This window comes from Leuresthes tenuis, unplaced genomic scaffold, assembly GCF_036924035.1.
Source record: "Leuresthes tenuis unplaced genomic scaffold, fLeuTen1.0.hap1 SCAF_6, whole genome shotgun sequence".
NCBI classification, from domain to species: Eukaryota; Metazoa; Chordata; class Actinopteri; order Atheriniformes; family Atherinopsidae; genus Leuresthes; species Leuresthes tenuis.
The window spans coordinates 37,432,874-37,459,516 of NW_027325360.1; the positions used below are offsets into that span (position 1 = coordinate 37,432,874).

General features: G+C 40.0%; 2 protein-coding genes across 3 annotated transcripts in view; both read left to right on the top strand.

The window, feature by feature from the left end:
* Nucleotides 1-5,899, top strand: part of ehmt1a (euchromatic histone-lysine N-methyltransferase 1a) — a 29,982-nt gene extending 24,083 nt beyond the window's left edge. For both annotated transcript variants that reach the window (XM_072388625.1, XM_072388626.1), the window contains exons 17-23: nucleotides 300-444; nucleotides 615-692; nucleotides 1,255-1,370; nucleotides 2,986-3,072; nucleotides 3,178-3,256; nucleotides 5,150-5,325; nucleotides 5,407-5,899. In XM_072388625.1, coding sequence (XP_072244726.1) covers nucleotides 300-444; nucleotides 615-692; nucleotides 1,255-1,370; nucleotides 2,986-3,072; nucleotides 3,178-3,256; nucleotides 5,150-5,325; nucleotides 5,407-5,503 — 778 coding nt within the window. In that variant the 3' untranslated portion in view covers nucleotides 5,504-5,899. The remainder of the gene's footprint in view (nucleotides 1-299; nucleotides 445-614; nucleotides 693-1,254; nucleotides 1,371-2,985; nucleotides 3,073-3,177; nucleotides 3,257-5,149; nucleotides 5,326-5,406) is intronic.
* A 3,212-nt stretch (nucleotides 5,900-9,111) lies between these two features.
* The window catches only part of cacna1ba (calcium channel, voltage-dependent, N type, alpha 1B subunit, a), a 222,977-nt gene continuing 205,445 nt past the window's right edge, over nucleotides 9,112-26,643 (top strand). Inside the window, 4 exon segments of the mRNA XM_072387079.1 lie at nucleotides 9,112-9,232; nucleotides 9,365-9,981; nucleotides 11,395-11,500; nucleotides 13,125-13,264. Of these exon segments, the coding sequence (XP_072243180.1) occupies nucleotides 9,722-9,981; nucleotides 11,395-11,500; nucleotides 13,125-13,264 (506 nt within the window). The 5' untranslated portion in view covers nucleotides 9,112-9,232; nucleotides 9,365-9,721.

The window sequence follows — 26,643 nt, forward strand, 5'->3', positions numbered from 1 at the left end:
GCTGAGAGGTTCATCAGGTCCGTGTTGAACTGCCCACTGCATGTGACCTTGGATTGCCTGAATGAAATGTGATGAACAGCTTTCATTTCACAATATAGTGTAAATAGACAAGGCCACACAATTAAAATTAGACTCTTTTGTACAGTTTACATTATTGCACAATTGATCTGAATTTCTGGAGGAAAAAAAAGCTTTTTTTTGTTTGTTTACAATAAAGGGGTTTAACTTTCCTGAGTTGGTTTAGTTTGACCTTGTATGTTTGAATTAGATGTCAGGGATTTTTCTTCTCCTTCTCTCAGGGATATTTCTCGGGGGTACGAGGCAGTTCCTATCAACTGTGTTAATGGAGTGGACAGTGAGCCGTGCCCAGAAAACTTCAAATACATACCGGACAGCTGTGTCACATCCCTGCTGGACATAGACAAGGACATCACTCACTTGCAGGTGAAACTTCTTCTCTCTGTGATGTATATAGACTTATCATAAACCTTGATGGGAGGCAGAACTCTTTAAATTTTCTGCTCATTATAATTAATGACATGAAAAATAGATAGCATGTTGTAAGAAATGTGACAGTACTGAACTTCTAACACCTCACTGCTTGTGTCACAAAGCACTGCAGCTGTACAGATGACTGCTCTTCCAGCACCTGCATGTGTGGTCAGCTCAGTGTGCAATGTTGGTATGACAGTGTAAGTTCTCTCTCACACACACACACACACACACACACACACACACACACACACACACACACACACGAGCACACTTCAGATCCCGTATTAAGTAAGAATGGGGACATTTGAGCTTTGGAAACTTTCTAAATTCGTTCAGGCAGTTGTTAAAACAAGTGATGATGCAACACAGCGGTAAACATGTCCCTTTTTTTAATGGAGTGGTTTCAAAGCGAGACCCGTCGCCTTTGTGCTGTTTTTGAAATGAAATTCAGGGTTTGTTTGAAAATTCTTGAATTGAACTTTTTTTTGCATTGGAAGTGTGAGTTTTCTTTTAAAGCAACAAATTGGCTCACATCAGTGAATGCTCTCTGGGATTCTGCCCGCAGTAAGTCTCAGGTTCTTTTTCAAAAGCTAGCATATATTCTGATGTCAGTTTATTTCATTTCTCCTTTTTTTCCTACTTTAAAGTAAAAAACGAGTGTCTGTCTATTTCTACATGTTACTTCAAAATCAGCACCTGACTTGAATAGAGAGTGTGTGTTTTATCCATGGTTGGACTTTTTAACGTGTGTGTTTGCAGGAGGGTCGACTACCACTGGACTTCTGTCAGTGGGAGCCCCCGGTGCTGTTTGAGTGTAACCATGCCTGCTCCTGCTGGAGGACCTGCAGGAACCGTGTGGTTCAGAATGGAATCAGGTGATCTTCTTTTAAGATGTTCCCTGCAGATGTTTATTGAACACCAACCGTTGCATCTGCTTTTAATCCTGTGAGGAGGTGGCCTTTATCAAGTTCCCCTTTATTTCTTGTAGAAGATTTAGATGATTAGTATCTTTATTTGTTTTATTCTTTTGTGTCATGATTTTAATGTTATCTTTTATTAGTTTATCCTATTCTTTATATTTATTTCATTTTGTGAAAGTACCTTCAGCTCCAGCTCCTGTTGTTGAAATATGTGCTTTAAATAAAGATGACTTGACAGAGATGGAAATGGCAACATTTTCAATTTTTCTTTAAAAAAAATCTTGAGGTGGTTTAAGTCTTTTGGGAAGACTGCTTCTGGGGCATTAGGGGAGAAAGAAACAGTTCCTGCCAAAGTAGAGAACTCTGACACTACATGCCTGGTTTATTTAATCTCACCAAGTGCTGGAAACTTGCTTGTTACCCTTTTGTCCATCAAAGTTTGCTGTGCTATTGCTTTGCCCCCTCTAAATTGTGCTTAAGCACAGCCCCTATCAACACCATTTACATCACTCTCGGCCTAGCGTGCCTTTGTGAGCTTGCAGCTGCTGTCTGGATGAACTCCAAACATTTTATATTTATGTACACAACTCTCAATGTTTTCCTTTCTGTTTATTTTAGTCATTTATTTCTGTATGTATAACATGTACATACTTCTTTTCTGCTGTATCCCTGCTACAGTTCCTCATGTTGTCATTTTTGTACCTACAGCATTTGTAGCAGCTAGTAGACCCATCATGGTTGTGTGTGCACATACTGCTGCCGCTGCACGTAGCTTTTCAAGCAAGTTGTAGTGTTCTGCAAGGTAAAAGCACAGAGAAGAAAAGTTATTTCTTTGATAATGTGACCTTTGTGATTCCGCTGCAAAGCGACTCAGAAGCCAAATGAATGTTTATGTGACTGCGGCTCTGCTGCTTTCAAAGTGATGCCAGTCCGATCGCTGAATAATGCAAATGTTATTCACACACGACATTCAAATGTTCAGCTGCCACAAGGTTAGTGGACAACAGCGCATGTCTTGAAGTGTTATAAATAGATGATAAAACATGTCCAGCTGAGCCTGTCACTCGTGCATTTTTCTTCCTAAATATTTTTCACACTTCATCCTCTTTGGGATTAAATCTCTGGTCATCGGGCGAATTCCAGTTCATGCAACAATTCGACGCATCAGTAAAATCTCCAAAGGATGTGCATTGTTAGCTGTTTGGAGGGCAGCACACATGCCCCTTCTGCTTGGGTTGATTACTTAGAATCCCTCTCTTTGTTTAGGGTGTGAGCAATGCAGATGAAAGTTTTTCCTGATTTTGGCATCAGGCTGGTCTGTAGTATCTCTCAGGTACATCAGGGTTAGGCTTAAATGGATGGAGGACTCCAGCGTGGGAAGTACAGCTTGATTTGAAGGCTGTAATTTTATCTCAGCCCAGAGACTCGGTTTTCTCTCCGAGGAAGAGGATTGTTTCTCTCTGGTTAAACTGGTGTTTTTTGAGAACAAAGTCCATGTCCTTGTTTTATCTTGGTGTTCTTCTGGAGTGTGCTGTGGCTCTATCAGCTGTCTCATCATTGTTTGTTACAGAGTCCGTCTGCAGCTCTATAAAACAGAGAAGATAGGCTGGGGAGTGAGGGCCATGCAGGACATCCCTCAAGGAACGTTCATTTGCGAGTGAGGACACGATTTCATCAGAATAGTGTCTGAATTGAGAATTATTCTGCATAAACTGTGGAACAGCAGCTGCTCTCTAAGCTCTCTGTCTGGGTACTTCCTCAGGTATGTTGGGGAGATCATCACTGATGCTGAGGGTGACAAAAGAGAGAATGACTCTTTCCTCTTCACTCTTGACAATAAGGTGATTAAATGAGTTTACTTGAATTTTTATTATTGACTGTATACTGTCGATATATTATATTTGACTATAGACTGTGTATATAATCCATGGCAAAATAATTGAATTACCACTGTTGGAGGACGTTCATCAAAAAAGATAATATAACAGATGAAGACTATTTCACAGCTTAAAACAAAGAAAACGTGTTTGTGTGAACAACTGGGTAGTATTTGGAACTGTCAGACACAGACACTTGATCCCTAACTGACTTTGGCTTTTTGTAAAGTTTGTAACCTTATCCAGATTTGAGGACAAATCCCCTGTATGCAAAGTTTTGTTTGCACTCCAGAGCTGATCAAATGCTTTTAAAATGCTAAATATATGAGATATGATCCAAAAGTTGTGTGTGTGTGTATAAAAAGCAACAAACATCAGGGAGGTGACAGAGAGCATGTCCTTGGGGTAAATCTGCTAAACCATTTACTGTAACATCCTCTGGTGTCTAATGAAGAATGTTGGGCACAAACAACCTGAACTTCCTTGCCTTGCTTTTGAGGGACATCACGATGCCTTCATGTTGTGTAAAAAGCACAGCTTAGTAATCCCTGGCATGGCAGCAGAATAATGATCCCAAGCAAAGTTCCAAGCCAATCAAAATTTTGTTCAGGATTTGTTTCAGACACGTTTATACAAGTTTATTTTTAATGCTACTCGAACTTTTAGTTTTTGATTTTTTCATGTGTAAACACCACTGACGGGTAAAGTGAGTGACACTTCTCATCTCCATCCAATGCTCACGTGGATTTCACTTTGACACCTTCCTAAACATTTCTGCAGACCAGGCACTGCCACAGCCGTACAGCATGGCAACACCACTGAGCCCTGCAAAGAGCCTGAGGTGTTCCCCTCACCTCCAAACCCTCCACATACCAATCTGATGGGATCCGTGGGAGGCCAATCCAATACAGGAAGACCCTCCCCCAAAGGCTCCTTTGCTAAGGTCCTGGTACCAGACAGTCCAGGACACCTTCAGATGCTCTTTGACCACTATTGCCAAGTTTAACATTATATTCTATTTTTGACTGACAATATTCATTTGAGTGCAACATGTGCAGGTTTAGCAGGCTTCCTGACTACAGCTGTGCGTGCTTTTGAATTCACATTCATACGCACATGTTCTGGAGAGTTGCCAGCATGCCATGAGCTGTTTTCTTTGGTCAAGAGGTGGTGCTGCAGAGTTGCTCGCTGTCTATCATCTGCCAGAAACAGAGATTTCTGGGTTTTTTTTTACCATAGTGATTTATCATGTCTTTCAAAGGGATTATTCTGAAATCTAATCTGATTGTTTCTTGTTAACAATCTTGCATGTTTTTCCACTGAGGGAGTGGGAATGCACCGGCTTTCACATCCAGTCACTAATTTAGAGAATATCCGATCTTCTGCCAAAACTAATCGCAGTGTCGCTGTCGTGGTCCAAGGTGTTTGTTACTAAGTTCCAAGAACGATGGCAGCAGTCACACATGTAAGAACAGAAAGCTGTGAATATTTTCAGTTACAGACCACAGGGAGTCAGTTTTTTAGTGCAAAAATGTTTTCAAGATTCACATATTGATTCTACATCCTCTATGTAGAAACATGAAAAATGTTCGAGACACTGATTGTGCTGGCATTTCTGCAATATTACATCTGCTGTATAATTTGAGTAAAGCTCTTTTCCCATGAAGCCACTAACACTCATCACATGTGCTGACAATTCACTTTATGTCCTACATATTCAGGATATATCTGTTCCTCCTTACTGCCCTTAAGGGATGCAACTTCCTCCATGATGGCAGAAGAAGAAGGATGCCTGTATTGCTAAACACGGGAAGACTGGAGTCTAACTGCTTGTATTTGGATCATCATCTTATGCAGGTGGGGGACGTACACTGTATTGATGCGAGACTCTTTGGAAACATCGGTCGCTTCATCAACCATCTGTGTGAGCCCAACCTGCTGGCTGTGAGAGTGTTCACCATGCACCAGGACTTGCGTTTCCCCAGGATAGCCTTCTTCTCCAGCAGGCCCATCAAAGCTGGACACCAGATTGGGTGAGCGGTGGACAAAACAACTGTCTCAGCTCTATCTGCTGTTGTTTAAATAGAGATTTCATGGTGCCTCTTTCTCACCAGGATTGACTATGGTGATAACTACTGGAGGGTGAAGAGCAAGTACTTCAGCTGCCAGTGTGGGTCTCTCAAGTGTCGTCACTCGGCTTCTAGCAGATAGGAGCTCACTGATGATCCCTGATTCCTCTGTCTGCCCTGGATGCATTCTGTAACTATCAGAAGCACTGAATAATGTATCCCTCAAGAGCACCGCTCTGAATTAGTCAATGATATTCAGATCTTCACCTGAATTTGTAGTTTTTAAGCAGCAAATGAAATTATGCACAAATCACAGGACTAACTTATTTCTACACTTGATATACATGATGCATAATTTTTTTGTGTGAAGAACAATGCGATATGTGTAAATGACTTCATTAGTTAGCCAACAGAGGGGGATTTTAAACATCTTAATAGATGATTTTAACATTAGTGGATTTGTTTGATATGTTAAAAATCCAGAGTGAACTTAGGTAATACTTTTAGTAGTTTTTTAATATGCTTTTTACTGTATCCAATTGCCAATTAAACAACCTTTAAAATAACTTTTTCATCATATCCCTTTGTTTCTGTACTTTGGGGGACGGTCTCTGAATCCCAGACAGCAGTGGCTGTGTTAGACGAGGGCTCAGTGCAAGCCAGTCACACCATGGTTCCTTTGACCATTTTCTTGTTGTAGGCAGTGGAAAAATCCAAACCTTTGGTAGAAAGTTGGAGAAATACTCCTGTCCGTTTGAGAACACTTTATGTTAAAGCTTTAATCTTTTGTTTTACTTAGATTCTTGTTCGGTCGCATCCAAGAGAAGCCATCTTGCAGGCTCAGAACTGTGTTTTATGTTGAGTTAATTTTTTTTTCTGACCAGTCCCATAGGGGCAGTCACAGGCAGGTCGTAACAGAGCCGCCATTTTTAACTATTATGACATCCTACAATGGCAGCACCAAAAGGGTTTGGCAAAGGTGCTGCTTCATCTCCAATATTATACCAGGGGTGAGATGCTTTTCTTTTTCAAACACTGAAGGCTCTTTATCGTTTGGAAAAGGTGGCTTCTGCAAGAGTTTGATTGATCAATAGACCATGGTAAACCAATAGCTAATCCAATATATTTTTGAGTATTCATAAGGGCTTAAGAGGATAAGGGCAAGTGGACCTCTTTTTGGATCTTGAATATGTTTCACCTCATCCGAAAGGCCCTTTCAGTTCTGAACTAGATGGCGGGGAGTATCAGCTTCTAAGCAGAGAGGGTCCTGTGTCAGTGAACCACCTGACCACTGTGCATGTTGTTTGAGTCATTATCACCTCTGAATTGTCTACCTGCCTGAAAGGGTGAGTTTTGGTTACAGGACCCAAAGTGTGAATGGTTGTGAAACTGCCTGGGAGGAGAGACGATGCTGTATTGTAGGTGCTGGGAAGGTGAAACCTGAGACCACCTCCTCTGCTCAACGGTGGTTTTTCCAGTTTAACATAGATGGCTTGCTTGACTCCTCTCTCAAACCATCTGTCTTCTGGTGTTCTTGGTTTTGAAGTACACTGGAATGTCATGTTCAGAGAAGACCTTTCTAAGTTTCTCTTAGACTCCTGTCACATGTGGAATTACAGCATCTTTGCGTCTGTTGTCCTTAGCTTCTCTAACAGTGTGGTTTGGTCCAGTTGTCTGGAGAGCTTTCTTGGAGTGCTGATGTTTCTTTTATTTTCCCCCAGCCTTGGTAGGTACACTCTCCACCCAGTGGTGTAGCATTCTGATGAACAAGTTCCAAAAAGAAGTCCATTTGCCCTTATTCAAGCTCTTCTGATTACCGTGACCTGGGTGACTGAGAATCTTTTTTTTAAGTCCTTGCTGTTTTCCAGTGTACACAGATGACTTGGATTATTCTGTGAAACAAACTGTATGAAATGCTAATTAAGTGTATGGGCACAACCCAGGACAACTCATTTCTAGTTTAAAAAGCCCATAACGGTGATGAGAGAGGTTGGTCGGTCGGTCTCTCTCTGTTAATTCGATCAATATTAATGTTATTATATAACAAATTGTAATAACCGTTCATTTTGACAGTAATTACCAGAGCTGTCACGCTTTGAGTGTGACAGTCACGCAATTTGACCCATTCTCACACCACATGCCACAATTGACATTTCTCACGCTTATTCCTCACTCAAATGCTGATGCACAACGAGTTTTCTCTGTGGTTGGACTGAACAAAACCAAGACCCGAAACAGTTTGGCTCTTGAGGGAACTCTATTATCAGTCATGACAGTGAAGATGGTGAGCCTTGTGCCAGAGTGTTTTCAGTGGGAGCCCCCTGCCTCTGTCATCAGGCATCAAAATGTGCCACCCACAACATCAGACATGTTCCAGCTAAATGATGGCCATTGATTGATTAATTAAGAGAGATTAGGAGGCCACAGTGCAGGGAGAGCAGCTGGCATGGAGGTTATTTAAGGTATAAATCAATGTTAAGAAAAAGCCAAACACTTCTGACTCTAAAGTCTCACTCTTGTCATTGTCTGAAACTTGGCAGCCCTGAATTGCAAACTGTCTTCATTATGTGGCTCCAGGCCTGGAAGGGACAAAAATTCTGCCCTGGACTTTTTGGTCCAGACTGGCCCACCACAAGCAGATACTGTGCCAACTGGGTCCGTTCATGTACTGTACATGTAATCCTTAATAACACCACTCCCCTTGATATTCTGGAGCTTGAATAAAATAAATGATGACTCACTTGCTCTTAAGGATACTGGAGAAGGATTGTCAGTGGACAAATACAAACGAAGTAAAACAGTGTGTGGCGTCCCTGACTGTATGAAGTGTGCCATCCTCGCAGCAGGAAACTTTCTGCCATTTGGGGTTACTTGTTGATTGTTGAGGGTGATGGTTAAAACATAGCTGGGTTGGGATGGGTGGGCTGAGGGTCTCTGGTGAGAGAGGGCACAAACCTGGACGTGAAAAGTAGAGAAATAGCACGAATATGTTTGAACACCCCCAATATGTATGCAGATGTTTAATAGTAGTTAATCAGTTTCATTACTTTTAACTGTATAATGTGAAATGGGTCATTGTCTCCTTGTCTCTTATTTGATGTCATTTAATCTGAAAACTTCCATAAATAAGTGTTCAAAAAAAGAAAAGCAAGGACAATAAACCAAAAACACTGACAGGAAAAATAGGTAAAGCATCTTTCAACAAATTGGACAGTGGGCTTGAAGAAAGTGTATTGATACACTGAAACACTTTAACTCTGGTGACCTGATTTGTAATTATGAAAACTGTGAAAAAGCAGATCTGCATGCTCAAACCACACCGCCGTAAGATAGTGGTGAATTAATCAGGATAGTATATCATTTTCCAACATGTCAAGTAAAGTTCATTGACAACGTTTCTGAACATTTAGTGAATGACACAACATGTTAGTTAGCACACACACCTGCTGTCACCACCACCAATCTCCTGGGGGGGGGGGCTGTAAAATGTGTGGGCGGGACCACCGGGCCTCTTATGCGTCCTTACCTACCAAAAAAAAGAAGGTCCGCCACTGCCGGCCCAGGACTGGCCGGGGAGGAGAACTCCCGGTACTCCCTATGGCCAGCCCTCTTTTTGACTCCGGTGTGGCTCTTGCTCTCCTCCCTGTTGCTATGGAAACAGGGAGGGTTCAGGTGGAGACACTCGTTGGCGTCTTGTCGGTCACGTGGGGGTTTATGGAGGAGGTGCCGTGGTGGCGTCTCCGCATTCATATCGAACGCGACTTCGTGGAAACAGTTCGTCATATTGAGGAAGCATCAAAGTGATGGCGGCGTGATTTTCTTTAGCAGACCCAGGCAGAGAGGCTCGACGGACACGAGCCTTCAGTGAGAAGTAATGCGCTTTCTTGAGCAATTTTTTTTTCAGAAAACATGCATCGACTCCTTATTGACACGAATCGTGGTATTATCCCTGCACTAAGCTTTTTATTTTCTTTTTTCATTTCTCCATCTCTCGTTTAACAAGGGCTTTGGTGCAAGGTGCATCCTCTCGCATGGACTTCATCACCGCGTTCCACCAGTAAAGCTCTGCCTCTGAAGCCTGGGGGAGTCAGCCGAAGGAGGAGCACCCATGAAAATGATGCATCACGGAGTATGATGGTGTAAACTTTGAGCAACAAATGAATGCGGGGACCACTGTCTGGCGGACACTGAGATAAAATAGTGCCCCTCTCCTTGTTTAATTGTGAATGTTTGACTCTTTAGTTGGTGGTCGACACACACACTCACAGGGGGCGGTACGCCAGCGTGTTGTAATGCTTGCTCTCTGTTTCCTGGCTGGTGTTAGTTTAGGTGTACACAGCAAGGTTCGTACTGCTCCGGAATGGCTCGCTTTGAAGAGGAACCGTCCAGCCGCTATGGCGGCAGCTGTACCGCGGGATCCGGCAGGGGGGCCAGCAGGCAGCCGGGGCCTCCGGGGGGCCAGAGGATATACAAGCAGACGATGGCCCAGAGAGCGAGGACCATGGCTATTTACAACCCCATTCCTGTCAAACAGAGCTGCCTCACAGTCAACCGTTCTCTTTTCATCTTCAGCGAAGATAATGTTGTACGGAAATATGCCAAAAAGATCACAGAATGGCCATATCCTTCCTGCTCTGTCCGTGTAAGGGAAACTCTGCCTGGGAAAGATTTGGCCATCTAGCTTACCAGCAGTATACATTTCCAACAAGGATTTGTTACATTATATGCAAACTAATTGAATTATGCAGTCTTATCAGGCTTTCAAATCATGAGAGAAGAATTCTGGGTTTTTTTACCCAGATTATGAACTTCCACAGTTGGGTCTGTAGCCTTTGATTTAAGAAATGGGCTGCAAGCTGTGCCAAAGCTGAGAGCTACTCGCAAAGGAGCAATAAAGAGCTCATTGTTCAGTGAATTGGTTTATTTTCTTTATTCATGCATCTTTCTTCATACTTTGCCAGAGAGAGAAAAAGAGCCTTCATAGAACCTTTGAAGTTGTGTTTGAAAAAGTTTAAAAATGAGTTTTACTCACGTTTCCAGCTCTGTCATTTGGGTTTGGTGTGGGCAGACGGAGGGAATTGGGTCAGGCTTTAGAGCTGAGGAAAACGGTGGACTCTCATGCCACAGTTCTGTATGTATGTGGGCTTGTCCGGCTGAGGCCTGTGCTGTGCAGATGGTTCTGTCCCGGCTGCTGAACTCCCAGAAACCGGCGGGCTGTCCTTAACATTGAAGTGCTGTAAACTTGTTGCTGGTGTCGTTCAGTGGATTCAGTTTGCAGCGAGAGCCGCCTGTTGAGCTATGTGTACAACTCATGCAGATTTGGATACTTTTAAACAGTGGGAAACTCATTTATTTGTATTTAGATGTATTTTAATGTATATGCACACAAGTGTTGTCATACGATTATTTTGTGTGATGCCTTCATTTCTTCATGTGCTGGTTTGTTCCCCTTAATGTTGGACAAACATTAATTGGGTTTTGATTTTGCAGTGGTTCTTAAGCTGAGGCGTAGATACATCAGTGAACAACAGCGCCATCTACTGGACGGTGCGTTGTGAATTACGAGCTATTTGTTTGTGGATCTGTGAGGATTTGGATTTGGGAGATGAATGTCTCAAAAATACGAACGTGTGATTGGTGATCCACAAATGCTGAGTCACCATTCACAAACAGAATTTTCAAATGGAAAATGACATCAACATGCAAGTTACAAGTAGGAAAGTTGGATTTGTGGATCACCTGTGTGCATTTGCAGTTATTTTTGAGACAAATGTAAGCCCATAGTGTGCTGTATCTCTTTGCTCCCTTGGGTTCTGCTCTGTTGCCTCTCCATGTTACCGTCTCCTGGTATGATGGAAGGAAGTTCTGCTTTGTGATTATCAAAACCAAGTCAAAAAGCTGACGTTAAGGCAAAGTGAACGCGAACCCTAAATTTCATTATCGCTCGAGGCACAGAAGATTTGTTCTAATGAGCCTCTATGTCTTGTAATGTTAACATGTGTAGCAACCTGTACCTTTCCTTAACACTCTCACTCCATTTGAGTACATGATCCTGGCCACCATTATAGCAAACTGCATTGTGCTGGCCTTGGAGCAACACCTACCAGCCTCAGACAAAACCCCGATGTCAGAACGTCTGGTAAGCATGATTGCTTTCTGTCTGTGCAGCTCTCAGAGAGTGGCAGTAGCATGCAACTGTTCTTATGACCTGCTGTCTCACTTTTGACTCCTTTGGAGGGTATTTGGCGTTCTTCTGTAAGTGGTACCATATAAGAGATGTTCAAGCTTGTGAAAGAAAACTTGCTTAGTATCTGCAGACCCTTCAGCTGGTATTTTCAAATTCTAGGCCCTACTTTACATGCTGATGGATTCAAACATTTGAGTGAATTGTTACACTGAAAAGATTGTAGCATTAATGATGGAGATTATTTACCAAAACAAAGAGAAATGACATAAGAGTTCTTCCTCGGTGTTAAGCTCTCTCCTCCAGACCGCAGGTTAAGTCGAGCCCCGCAGAGCTGCTTTGATCTCCCCTGTGTATCATTACCTCACGTTGCCCCTGCTGCGCCCTCCCCCACCTCAGCTGGCTTGTTACATCTTTCCATTTGAGAAACAAGTGCTGTGAGCCCCTCTGTCTAATCAGACACCCGACAGAGACAGCTGCACGGCTGTCTTAAGAATAACTACAACCCCGATTCCAAAAGTGCAGGGACACTATGTAACCAGAAAAAAATATATAGAATCCTGTTAAAACATTATTATCATTATTGAAACGTTATTCTGACACTATTCCACAATTCGTAGATGTAGTTTTTTTATATATTGCTGAACCTATTTACGTCTGAAAGTTTACCTAATCAGCTGTAACACATTCCCCCGGGGGGGTGCACGCAGTGGTGTGAGACTGAAAATGATTACAATTTGCTTTTATTTTCTTGTTACACAGCATCCCAGCTTTGGGGTTGTATTATATTCCAATTAAACAAAACCAAGTGGTGCGTATACATTTGATGTCTGATTCAGATGTTCTCTAATAAAGAAATATTTACAGGACACCAGACAACAGGAAATCCAGGGCCAGTAAGGATTCTAATCCCACAAAAACACGTTAAATCAATTTTTAAGTAGTTTTGAGTTTTTCATGAATGGTTTTAAGACTTTTGAACTTGTGGTTGCAACATCATATATTTTTGCTTGTATGATGTATATTTGAACAGAAAATTTCTTATACAAAATCAGACTATCATAAACTAGTTGCTGATTTGGTGATAGTGCTCAGAAAATTCCTGCCAGACTCCAAAATAAGTACTTTCATGTTTGGATTTGATTGATGATTTGGATTTATCATATTCTGTGTATCAACTGATCTGTTATATTTTCCATGAATCCAAAACGAGGTTCATATTTCCATTTGTTTTGCTGCCCTCAAGGCAATCAAATATACCAAATCTTAAAATGCATTTATCACCCAATTAGATACTCAGCATGTTTAACACAAAACATTTTCCAATCTGTAAGGTGCTACTAAGACAGAAAAAAGGTGACATGACTTCAGTGTGGTAGTTCTGTGGTACAGCACTGGATGGGATGAAACACTTGAGCTTCCAGACCTGCACACTGACATATCAGAGCCATTGAAGTTAATCTTGAGGACACTTCATTTTACTGAATAATAGGAAGTGTCTGACATCTTTTCAATAAAAAGGGATCAAAGTTTGTCCTTTCATGAATCCTTCTTACACTACTTTCCTTCTTCCTGACAGGACGACACTGAGCCCTACTTTATTGGAATATTTTGTTTTGAGGCTGGCATCAAGATTATTGCCCTGGGCTTTGCATTTCACAAAGGCTCCTACCTACGAAATGGCTGGAATGTAATGGACTTTGTGGTGGTCCTAACAGGGTGAGTAGCACTGGCCTAATGGCTTCTACAGCTACTAACTGACAGAGCTTATGGGCAGCAGCAATTAAAGAGGGAAGGGGAGAGCTTTTCTGTGTGCATGTGTGTATGTGTTGAATTTCTAATGATCAGCAGAGGCAAGCAATCCAGATGACAGGGTGTTTAGTCCTTCCTGAATAAACAGAGTCTTGATAAGGTTGCATTGTCTGCATCAGATGGACTGAAAACCAGGGAGAAATCAAAGCACACAGTACAGAAATGACGGCAAAAGAGGATTTCAGGGAAGTCTGTCTTGGTTCTCTATCACACATTTACAAATAAAACCATACATGTTTCCATTAATAACAAATTTGACTTTTTAATGAACTGATGAGAAGAGATGTGTTTCATTCTTGTGAGATGGACTCTTTCAGTGTTGGTGTCTGTTGGTTGACTGATGATGTCATCATAATGCATCTCAAAATGCTTCTAAAAGGGCTTCACTCAACCTAATACAAAGAAATAAACATATAATGTTAAGATTATCGCATTACATGTCCTGTAACATGTCAGATACATTTTGACCACATGTATGAGCTCACTGAGGACATTTCCAACCTTTATGTTAGGCTCATGCATTTGTATTCCTCCAACTAAACAGTAGAAGCTGGATGTTTAGCCTGTTATGCATCATTTTGATAACTAAGTATTCCTCTACTTTAATCCAATACTATTCACTGTTGTGTAAAATGTATCATTTTCTTTTAGTCAACTATTTATTTAGCTTGCCTGAGCGCTTCATTGCACTGTCCCTCACCATGCGGGATATTAATAGTTGACGACAACAACATTTTTGATTGAATTTACTACAACATTCTGGATTCTAGATTCATGGGGCTAGGAATATTATATCACGTCAGCAAAGGTTTGTGCCCATGCATTGACCTCAGTTTTGATTGACAGTTTATTTCTGTAAAATTTAGTTTCAGAAGCCTTTCGTAATTTAAAGGCACACAGCCCCACTGCTTTGGAAGATGTCATGTTCCATCAATTTCATGTGTAAATTGCATTTTTTTTATGTTGCAAATGAGCGTATTTTTTGGTCAGTATAATATCACTAATAAAACCTATTTTGTCTGGTAATAAGTCCTATAAACAAAAGCTATGAACATTTGCTAACTTTATATAGATGTTGTTTTTAAGCTGGAAAGCCTTTGTACATTGTCTATGGTGTAAACAGACAAGATCCCTTGGTACTTGATGAGAAAGCCAGTTTTGGCGTGAAGGGAGATGGGGAACAGAGAAGTCTGGTGGGGAAGGGTGAGAGTAATGAAGAAGGACGCTGTTACGCTGCAGATGGTCCCTCAGAGACGACTGGTCTCAGCAGGGAGCTGCCCAGCCTGTCTTACATAATGCTACAGATTTCTTTGGACCATCTTGGGCTTTTGTCAGGAACCTCACTGTGATAAACAGACTATCGACTAATTCCCAAACCCCTCATTAATGCCCCTGCCCCTCCCACTGGAAGTTACTGAGAGTTGCTGAGGCATTGTTCCCATTAGTTGAAAACAAGGGAAAGCAGTCACTGGAATATGTAATAAATGCCAACCACAGAATGAGTCCGTTTTTCTTGAATAATGCGGACTCGTACACCCTTTTTGTGTGTCTACATATGCATCCACAGCAGTATATTCAGTGACCATAAAATAGTTTTTATTTGTATCGCCTGTCATTTATTTTGATAAGTTTTTTAATTGTTTTTTTCCCCCTTATTTTATTGCTTTTAGTTTTTGTCCTTTACATGAGTTTTTAGGATCCTTAATTGTTTTTTAATGTACAGCACTTTGGTCATCAGGCAGTTGTTTTAAAATGTGCCTCAAAAATAAATTAGATTTGACTTTAACACAGAACTTTAGAATGTCTGTTTGAGGCTACAGTGCATTTAACTCCGTCCAACTGATACAAGCTTTAAATGCAGCTTCAGGTAAATAGGAGGGCACGCAGCATTTTGAGGGACAGCACACACCCAGGACACCGGGTGTTTCAGCTGCAGACGTTTCCGGGTGTTTGAAACACGAACAAATAGACAGTTTTTACAACAGGGCCATAGCCCTGTTAAATGCAAATATGTGACACTATCATGTGTCGTTTCAGCCATGGGCCAGGTGCAATAAACATTTGTGCAATATTTTTCTAATTTCTCACATTGTATATATGTGCAGTGCTCACATTTATAATATGCCCCACGTCTCTGTTTATAGCCCTATCAGTCGTCCCTTAATTTGTCTTTTTTTTTTTGATAAGTGCATGACTTATTTAGTTATTTTATTATCTGGACCGGGGTGAGAACTGTGGCTTGTGTACAGTGTACAACTGTGCATTGAATAATAAATTCTCTTAATCTTAATCATAAACTTGATGTAACAAATCACAGTTAACATTAATGGGAGTGCCCAGTTCTGCAGGTGACAGTCTGAGACTGTGCTGATCCATGGACAATGGACAATCAACAAAGCTAATTTCAATAATTACCAAAGCAGTCTACCAGGAGCAGCACAAATCAGTGTAGAGTCGCAAACAAGCACATTTATCAATAATCAAGATCCTGTAATTCAGCAACAAGGTGCAGCTTATTTCTTGTTGCTACAACACAGGACATAGTAGCTGGAACCTGATTAACTGTTCAGTTAGAATATTTACCATGCGCTCTTAGGCTCACGTAAAAAAATACTTTATTGGTTTTGCTTTGTTGAATAGATGTGTGGCTTTGGATTTGACAGCAGACATAAGTGAGGGAGAGTGACCAATATCTAACATGTGTCAAGTAACAATGACAAGAAAAAAAACCCCAAAACAATTGGAATTACCTAACATCTGGCTATTAAAGCAGCCAACTGTCCACCCATGGGAAATAGAAACAACTAGTAGTCCAGAAAATGAGGGCATGTGAATGTAAACCTGTGATACGTAGCTGCCTCTTTGACATTTGTACAAGCTTTTTCCTCTGCACCTGGGGATAACACGGCTGAAAACAGGAAAGATAACATCCCAGCTACAAAAGTTATGGTCTGTCCATTAAAACGAAACAAACACAAATAAGATACTTCAGTTGAAGGGTTAATTGAAGCAGGGTTGTGTGAAGCGCTTATTATTTGTCAGCTTCTTACCTGCAGTAGACGGTGGTCAGTGTGCTCTTAATTTGGAGAAGCAGGGAGGATTTGAAATTGATGTGGAAATCTGCTCAAAAAAGAAACGGGAGAAATGTTCATGTCTGCCATCTAAAACCAGCTAAACCTCATAAACAGAAACCAACTGATACAAAAGTTAATGGATGTAAAAGTTCACCCTCAGCGCCAGATTACAACAATAGTCATCTCAAGGCACTTAAGTAATATAGTCCAATTCAAGCCAATTGGAATTCAATTCATTGTAATCATAATCCAATGAAATCCAATTAATTAATTTCAAAATAATCCAATTAATTCATATAGAGCCAATTCAAAAACAAAATCCTAGTTTAGGAAACCAACAGATTTCACTGAAACTTGTCTTCAGTCCAATCTCCCGTCCTGAGCCTGAGGGACTGTGGAAAGGAACGACTCCCTTTAACAGGAAGAAACCTCTGGCAGAACCAGAACCAGGAAGAAACCTCTGGCAGAACCAGACCCAGGAAGGGTGGCCATCCGCCTCGACCAGCTGGGGTTTGAGAAGACAGAAAAGAGGGAAAAACACCATAACACCATTCAATGGATACCTGCTTAATCTGCTTTAAGTTCATTAGGTTTAAGTTTTATGTGGCAACAACGCTCTCCTACCCCTCTTTTTAACAGCAGTTAGCTTAGCTCCCCTGGAAGAATTCCCCATTTCACTAAATGGAGACTGTTGTACTGGTCTACATGCAAATAAAATATTAAGTACTTCACATAATACCACAAAAAAAAGAAATATCAATGTGAAAAACAATGTGGCTTGGCAGTCAGCAAATTGTGGTATTATGATTAAACTTACCATAGCAGGGAATCTCGGACACTTTCTCCTCCCACCAGTTTTGCACAGCACAAGTGTGTCCTATATGTAGCAAAAATCACAGCTTTTACAAAATTAAGACATGTTTTTTTTCTGCTGTAAGGAAAAATAGCACAGTGAAACACGCAATGCAAAGTTATGTGTTTGAATTATTTCAGTCTCCTCTAATTTTGCGCCCTGAAAGGGAAACCCATAACTGTATATGCACCACGGTGTTGTGCAAAGACTTTTGTACTCATAACTTGCAGGCAGCTTTAGCTTTCTGGTGGTGCTACACAGTTAAAACAATGCACTTATGCACAGTATTGCATTGGTTATAGTGTTACTTCATTAGAATGAAATACTCATGATGAAGTAGTACAGCTGATGTCTCTCCATTCATTTCCATAGCCTTCCTTTTATCTGAGGTTAGCATGCTGGAGCTGAATCCTCATACTACTCATACTACTTACGAGAGTAAGGCCAGTGCTTTTTACAGATCTGTCAACATTTCCACAAACTACATGGAATATTTCAAAATGCTGAAATACTGTTTAAAAAAACTCATAATGTGTAGTAAACTATAAACATTTGCTCCTAGAATGCACAAGAATTGCAACAAAAAGGCTAAAGGCTGCCTATTTGTATTCATTCCATTTGTATTCATAAACTATGTGAGTGCATGTGTGTGTTTGTGCATGTATACGAGTGAGGTAAGCTGAGCTGAGTGTAGAGGTGTTGGTTATTAACAGGTTTTCATGGCCTGTATGCTGGAGAAGCTTATCCTGTGTATGTGTCGATGGGAGCAGCCATGACAGGCCTGATTGAATTGGAGCTCAGCAGACTTGCATGATAACCATAATTGAAGGGCTGGGTGGTGGATGGAGGCCATTACAGAAGCGGTCTGGACATCTTATCAGTGCTATGCAACATTGATGGGTTGTGCAGTGTGGTAAGGGTAGATAACAGATGGCTCATGTATAGTGCACACAGCTACAGTCATGCATTTGCACCTAGCACATTTAAATATGCATGTACACACATTCTGACAAATCACTTCAGCATGTTGTCCAGTTTTCTTTAGGGAGAGATGTGAAGGTGAGTGGGGCTCTGCTATCACAACATGTAAGTTAAGGGGAAACAGTTATATGAACCTGCGGTATTATAACATAGTTAATGTAGCTTGTCAGCTGCCATTGGATGGTTGCACTACCGGTAAATGAAGTAGGGTTTGCAGTACTTTAGCACATTATAAAGTGCTAAACTTTGCTTGTAGATTGCAATAGAAACTCTAAAATAATAGTTAAATAGTGACATAGATTAAGCCTTGCTCGAGACCAAGAACTCTCTCCAATGAAAATGTTCATTAAATGTTTTTTTTGTTTTTGATTACTTTTCTCAGTTACATACTTGGCTTTAATCTTATTGAAGCAGGTGCAGGTCCAATGGACATTTTGTAACTGACCCTTCTCTGCTGTGTTTCTATCCTTACACTATATGTTAAACGTGATTATCTTTGAAAAAAATCAAAAATCTCGTAATTGCTTGATTACTTTCTGCTCTTGTTCATTGCAGGGATGGCCTTCCTTGAAACCTGTAAGCTTTTGCTTAAAGCAGTGTGCACACTATATCTGTAGCTTGTGCTTTATCTGTCCTTTATTTGGGAATGCCTTAATCTGTTTGACTGTGGATTTTGTTTTTCAGATGGGAATTTTACAATGATAACCACACTTATGTTTAGCTTTGCTGAGAATTTGATCTGTTAACCTTGCATTTCTTCCTGCCAGAGAGAAGATTAGGCCCTGGATTCTATGCTGAGCTATTTTGATGAACATGCATTTATTTCAAACACGTGTGAAAAGCGTACATCTCCAGCTGAATCTTTAATGTACACTCAGTTTGGATGTTGTTTTTTGGTTGGAGTCATGAGGTTGTATACACATTAATGAAATGTTAAGATAAACAAGGCCATCACTTGTATTTTGTAATAACTGTTTTGTGCCTAAAGGTATACAGATAAATAGGTATTTGTACTCCTGTTAGTACACCATTTGCTGTCTGTGGATAGCTTATTCTCAGATGTAGCTTTGAGTGGAAACCCCTCAGCAACAGGCATGTTGGTATGATTTTGATAAGAGTCAGTTTGTCCCTTTGCTTTGGAAATGGCCACAGCAACCCCTAAACCAATGGCAGGCACCACTGGTGCCAACTGTAATAATGTCTGTGATACAGCACAGTTGTGCAGAAACAAGAAAGAGAAAACTCACTGTCCAGTAAAACACAAAACATTGATGTCGCTGAAGTGTCAGGATTCCAATTTTTTTCTTTTGAAAAAAGAAATTGTGAAAGCTGGAACTTTACCAAGGAAGACATATGTTCATATATAATTTCACATTCTATTGCACTGCACTATTTAAATCTCTTGCTCTATCTGAAGTACATGGTGGTGCGTCTTTGTCTGATTCTCATCTTGATTGTAGCCCTTACAAAAGTCAAGAGAAAGAAAAAGAAAAGTCACAGAGAATTTTATTCTTTAACCTCCATTTTACTTTCCAAAGAAAAGCTCATTTTCTCGCTTTGAAATCATAGTAAATGTAGCCATTCACGAAACAGATATGTGTATTTTTACTTTTACAAACAGATTTTGATTTATCTATTTTTGTTACAGATTCTTATAGGCAAACTAAATATAACTATATCCACTGGTTTTGGGATGTTGTGATTGATGGCCATTTTGTCAATAGTTTTGATCTATTCAACTCAAAAACTGATGATGGTTGACATTATTATGGTAAGATTAAATTACTGGACACATGAATAATATTGAATAATAATGCAGTCATATCGTTTATATGCTTAAACAAAATATGTCACAGTTTCCAATATAAAGCACTTAAAGAAAAATAAATTAAATGGCATTTTATTTTCACCTATTTTCAGTTGACTTTGTTCTTTGACAAATATATTATTTTCATTAAAACATTTCTATTGAATTTTACAATAACTATACGTCTTTGGTTTACTCTACACTCCATTATTACATTATTTTCCCACCTGCTTATGTAAAGCATAGGCATCTAGAGATTGTTTATTTTGTTTTTGCTAAATGATGCTATTGTCTGGATATTGTACTGCAAGACTGTATATGGAATAGGAAAAAACATCATCACTGAATGTATTACTGATCAGATGTTCATGGGTGTGTTTGAATGAAAGCCAACAATGATTAAGCTTTGGATCTTGTTGGAGCATATGGAAGACATTTCCTCTATGAGATGCCTCAGTTGTGTAAAGGGAAGAAATGGCTACTACTCATCAGTTGGCTTCATTGACCAAAGAGGGGAGAGGAGTAGAATGAGACAGAGGCAGACAGGCAACCTCTGTGTTGGTGGGGTTTTTTTTGGATTGATGTGTGTGCAGATATATGACCTGGGAGTTTTCTTAAGCCTCCCCTTTCCTTTATGGGCTTAAATTTGTCTCAAAAATAACTTCAAAAGCACAGAGGATGATCTACAAATATGGCTTGCACACGTATTTTGCTATCCACAAATACAACTTTCCTATTTGTAATTTGTGTGTTGGTTTTTACAAATATATGTGTATTTGTAAATATATCATTTTCCATTTGTAAAACAAAAAGCCATCTCCAGACAACAATCAACATTGAAAAGGGGGAGGACAGATCCTACTTTGGTTGTTGTGGTAGCCCTAACTGTTCCTGGTGAGTTAGGATGGCACATGGAAGTGGACACAAAGTGCTCCTTTCCCGGATTCTGCTACCTGGATCCTTGAATATGGTATGGTTTGTCTGTCAGTCAGCTTTCTTGTGCCTTCAGCATGTCTATGCGCTCTTGTCACATTAGAGACAAAGCTTCAGGCTGAAGTCGCAAGACACTTTGTCTAGAAAAAATATATAGGTACGTTCACCTGACTGTTTTGAATTGGTAATATAAGCCAACACTTGTGAGATTGTGAGAACTCTTCAATTCAATTGACAAAAATAATTAAATAAAAATCACCTCTGCATTAAAATCATTTTATGTTGAGAAAAAAAAAATCACACGTGTTTACTATGTAACATAAAATGCATTTAAAATACATTTTAAGGTACTGTAATCACTTTGTGGCAGATAAAAACATTAGTAAGTAATTGACCCATTGAGGGTATTGTACTGGTAAATGGACTGTTTGCTTTTCTAGTCTAACTGACCACTCAGAACACTACACTTACATGCCACATTCAGACACACTCATACAGCAACAACTTAAGTCTACATAACGTGCTTTCTAACCATTCATACACCTAATTATAATTATTATTACACACAACTAATTTGAATCAAATTGGGCATTTTTACATAAGAATTCACATTTTAACAACAGCATACAGGCTGCAATCAGTTTGTATAATGTTGTATAATATGCCAAAAATAACTCTTTCACAAAATCAAACCATTTTAAGGGTAAACCAGTCTTGAAGTAGAAAGCTAGCAGCAGTGATAATGTTTTGTCAAGTAGAAAACTATTTTATAGATTATGCTGCATCTTTGACACCATTAACAATGGCTTAATTCTTAATGATCAATGGTATTGAGCAGTAGTTCCATAATTCACAGTCAGTGGGGATGACTGGGGACTTTGACTTTTTCTGGGAAGCATAAATGCCTGGTTCAAAGTTTAATTGTAGTATTAAAACTTGAGATTAAGAATACATTTATTTCTCTACTCTCTTGTCTTAAAACGGGTATTTTTTCAAAGCGGTAAGTATACGTGCAAGACAGATTGTAACGACAATATTAAATTATGTGGACAATTACGTTTGTGTATAAGTTGTAAAGTAAGCTATCCTAAGTTAAATCTACAAAGTAAAAACACAATACTCTCAATCCCCAAGATAAACTGAAATAGTAATGATTTCTTAATGGTGAAAACATTAAAATATATTTTCAATCCAGATGAGTGCCTGTAAGTTTATACATATGAATAAAGAACTAAAATGCATGTCATCTTATCCTGTTAACACAAAGAAGAAGAGTTGAAGTTACCATTCAGATGTCTTATTAATTCCTCATTACTTTAGGCCTAAATACTCTGACTAGGACCACTAGATGGCAATGTGGTTCCATGTAAAAATGACCCATGTTTCTAATTAATAATTTGTTCCTTATTATACCTTGTACAATCTTGTAAGTGCTATAAAAACGAAGCTCTGAATCTCAATAAAAAAAGTTTGGAATATGGCAAAGAGATTTTAAAAAGTATTAGGAGTTTCCCTTCCGGCAGGAGGTATAGGTCTTGTCACGGGATCAGTGATTTTCAAATTTTTTAGATGGGAGAGCACATCCGGTCAGTCTTTGCTCCGAAGGTCCTCCTCTATATTTAAATGTTTGGGGTTTGGGGAGTAGAGTAGAGTAGGAATTCCAAAGTTCCCTCAACCACAAATGGACAATCTTTTTCCTGGCGAGTGAAGCCTCTGGGGATCTGTGTAAACTTGTGTGCAGGTCTGTGAGTCAATAAATCCAACAAGAATTTAATGGGTTTCCCAGAGTTAAAACATCACTTATTTCACATAGACTCTGCTACACCGGTTTAGTGCCACACCCAAGTAAGAAGACTCTTCAGAATTGGTTATTTTACTGCATTCTGCCGTGTTATGCTACCAGACAGTGCAGAATGTATTTTATCAAGCATGGCCATTATATTAAGCCGGTGTCCAGTCTTTGGCCTGATTTCAGAGTGTTTGTTTGCAGTTCTTATCCATTTCAGTGATTCCCCAGTCTATTGTTTTTTGCTTAAGCACAATAGAAATTATTCTTGACTGGAGAAACAAGCTTCAAGTGACTTGAGATACACAACTACAACTCAAAATGTATGTGATAAAGCAGAGTGACATATACGTTTCCTACAGACAACAAAAATAACTTTTGGGACACAAACAAACACTGATAAACAGTGATAAGTCAAGATTGTGGGCTTGTTTGTATGTAACTGGTCACTGTCAGACCACTTGGTATGTATGGGTATACCAAACTGCTATGGGGATGGGGAGCTCCCCTGAAAAAAAAACATTCTATGAAGGTTTTCTATTTGGTTGCATTCGCAGTTCAGATAGGAACACTGAAACACTTAATGAATTGCAAGCAATTGGCAGAAAAGTGAAAATAACATTATAAGTCCTGTGAAAGATACATAAAAGCCCCAGGCTTCACTGTCACTACATGTTAATAGAAAGAACTGTCTCAACTGTTCCTGATGTTTATTGTGTGTTCAGATTTTGGGTATTCTTAGCCAGTCAACATGCACTTTTGTTGCTTGGATCTATAATCATACAGCTACGTTGTTTTGACCAATTATTATCCAACTGTGTCACAGTTAGTTCCCCTCTTGCTATGTAAGCTTCTGTGCTCTTTAAAAGCTGACTTTTTTGGAGATATATGGTTTTCACTGGACAATTATCGATTCTTCCCCATAGCAAAAAATACTTTCCCATTGTTTTATTAGCGCCAAAAGAACCCATCCTAAATTAGCCCATGTTTTTTAATTTCATGTTTAACATGAGTCAACAGTTCATGTCTCAACATTCATTGCAAGTAAAAGCATTGAAAAAAAAGTACAGTCAAATAGTGAGTTTTGTGAAAAAAAATTCCCTTTTTGTGACTTTATGAGAAAAAGTGAAGTCGCTGGCAAATGATCTTCTCCAATTCCCTTTTTTGTTTTCGAAACACTATTATCTAGTGTTTAATTTGCTATTTGATCAAAGTGGCCACGATTTACCTTACATTGTATCCAAAGCTCGAAAGACTAATGAAACTGGACCTTTTACTGTATCATTTCTTGAAATATTAGTTTAACTGGTGAAGTTAGCAATGTCCGTGGATAAAGGAAAAAGAAATGTTGACCTCATCTTTGATGTGATGGCGGTGGTAAGTTCCGAGTTTCTTTTTGAATAAAGGGAGCATGTTTATGGTCTTTACTGATACCCCACAGCCACTGTACTAACAAGATGTAGGTTACTTTGACCACTTGATTGCCCATGGATATATAACAATTTAATACAAATACAGCTTTTAATGTGTCCTTTCTTGTAATTCAGTCTTGTCTTATCAATAATTATTTTCTTAATAACGTTTACACTGTTTCTGGTAATATGGTAATATATTGGCACAAAATTGTAATGATGTGTGCATGTTCTTTGGTAGCATACACTAGGTGATAATAACCCAAATTGGTAGAATTAGGAAACACGTTAACGACCCTGAAAAAGTTGAAAAAATAGCTCACCTAAGAGCCATGATATCCACCACTAAGACACAATATCAGTTAATATTATTACTTATACAACTTTAACAACAATTAGCCTAGTGTAATTTGGATATGGAACACTAGACAAGTGTGGACCACAGAGCAACGAGTCCAAACCAAAGGAACCAGCATGGGCCCACTGTGCCACTGATGTGTTTACAGGGTCTATGTTGATTACCACTGAGTAACTTGTCTGGACTACAGGGACCACAATTTGTAAACAGACCACTAAAAAAGTGCTGTATAAATGTGTGTGTAAATATGTGGATGTCACCTACATTGGGAAGTACTGAGAGTGGTTACCAAGACAGGAAAAGCACAATTTCAATCCATTTATCCACTGTCGATAAGACAGTACTCGACAAACAGCCATGAGTTGTAAGCTTTTGAAATAGGCCGGGGAGTCTTGGGGCTTGGCCCAGGCAAACCAGTGTGGAGTAGAGCAGGTCCCAAGGAGAAGAGAAAGCTAGTTGTTGAGCAGGTTCGTAGACAGGAGAAAATGTTAAGGGGTACAAAGGCAGTGGCTCAGGCTAAGTAGGAACAGTGGTTGTATTGGGAAGGTGTAGAGAAGAAAACGCTTAGTTGAAAAGAGCTGTGGAGTATGGAGAAAAGGAGTATTAGATTTTTGATAGGGGCAACATATGATGTATTGCCAACTCCCCAGAACCTAAAACTCTGCATAAATGGAGGCCCATTATATTCTTTATGTTCAGGTACTGCAACTCTAAGGCCTATTTTGTCAGGTTGTAAGATTAGTATGTCACAATGCCAGTAAATATGGCAACAGTATTAAGAAGCTTAGCTGCAGGTATTGAAGATAAATGAAGGCAGGTGAATTTAGGAGGGTCTAAGATAGTGGCAATTCAGTTTGTTCAAGAGGGGGAGAAAGTAAATAAGACAATAAGGAGGCAAGACAGCTTAGAGGATGCTTGTGATTAGGAGATGCAGGTAGATTTAGGAGGAAAGCTTGTTGTTCCCCAGGAAATAGCCTCTACAGATCTAAGGCCTGATATAGTCTTGTGGTCTAGGAGTAGAATGAAAGTCTATTTCATAGAGCCGACTGTTCCTTGGGAGGCATTAGTAGCAGAAGCATATGAAAGAAAAAAGCTTAGGTATGTGGAGTTGGGGGCAGAAGCAGAGCAGCGAGGATGGAAAGTTAGGATCTGTCCAGTGGAAGTAAGATGTAGAGGATTTGTTGCAAAGTCTGTTGTCTCATTGTTGAGGGAGTTGGGTGTAAGTGGACAGAGTGTGAGGAAAATAGTGAAGGTAGTGTCAGATGAGGCAGTAAGGTCCAGTTAGTGGATTTGGATTAGAAGAAGCAATAGTAGCTGGGGGCCCAGCGGCGGGAGCACTTAGGGTAAACAGACTCTTGGGAGAAGCAAGGAAGAAATCCAGGATATATTTAAGTGGTGGGTGTGGCCCGTGGGAGCCTTTTGAAACCAGGCGGCCATTTCAGGTCAGTTGGCCTGTGTGGCCTTGTTTTAGCTGGCATTCTTAGTGATTGTAGGACTGTTTAGGTGAGTTTGTCTGCTGAAACTGCTGGTGTGTCTTGTCCTGCCTCCACCTCTGGCACCCTCTATACTTTCATTACCCCCTACCCGAACCAGAGTTTGAATCCCATTCCTACTTATCTTTACTGCTTCTATTTCTAACCCCTAGCTGAACCAGGGTTTGTATCCCCACCCCGCTATGACTAGTGTGCAGTTGGTGAGAGGCTGGGCTGATAATAATACTGCTTGTGGAAGAAGAGATGATTGGTTTGGTGTGAGGAGCAGTGATTGCTGGCATTGGGGGAGTGACTCTGGGACAAGATAGTGATCAATATCTAGCCTTCTGGAGGTGTTGTGGGCCCAACTAATGGAAACACTGATGAAAGGAGGTTCCCATCTGATGACCCCAATGACATGGTCAGCACTGCTCACTGGTCTATTTAGGGATTATAGGGATCAGGAGGTTCTTAGAAAGTTAATTGTTGAATTTAAGGAATTATTCACTGATGGTCCATTTTTTTGGGTTTATTTTGAATAACCTGCAATGTTGAAGAAGCTCCTGAAAATACGGATGGATGCCTCCACAACCACATGAATTATCCACTA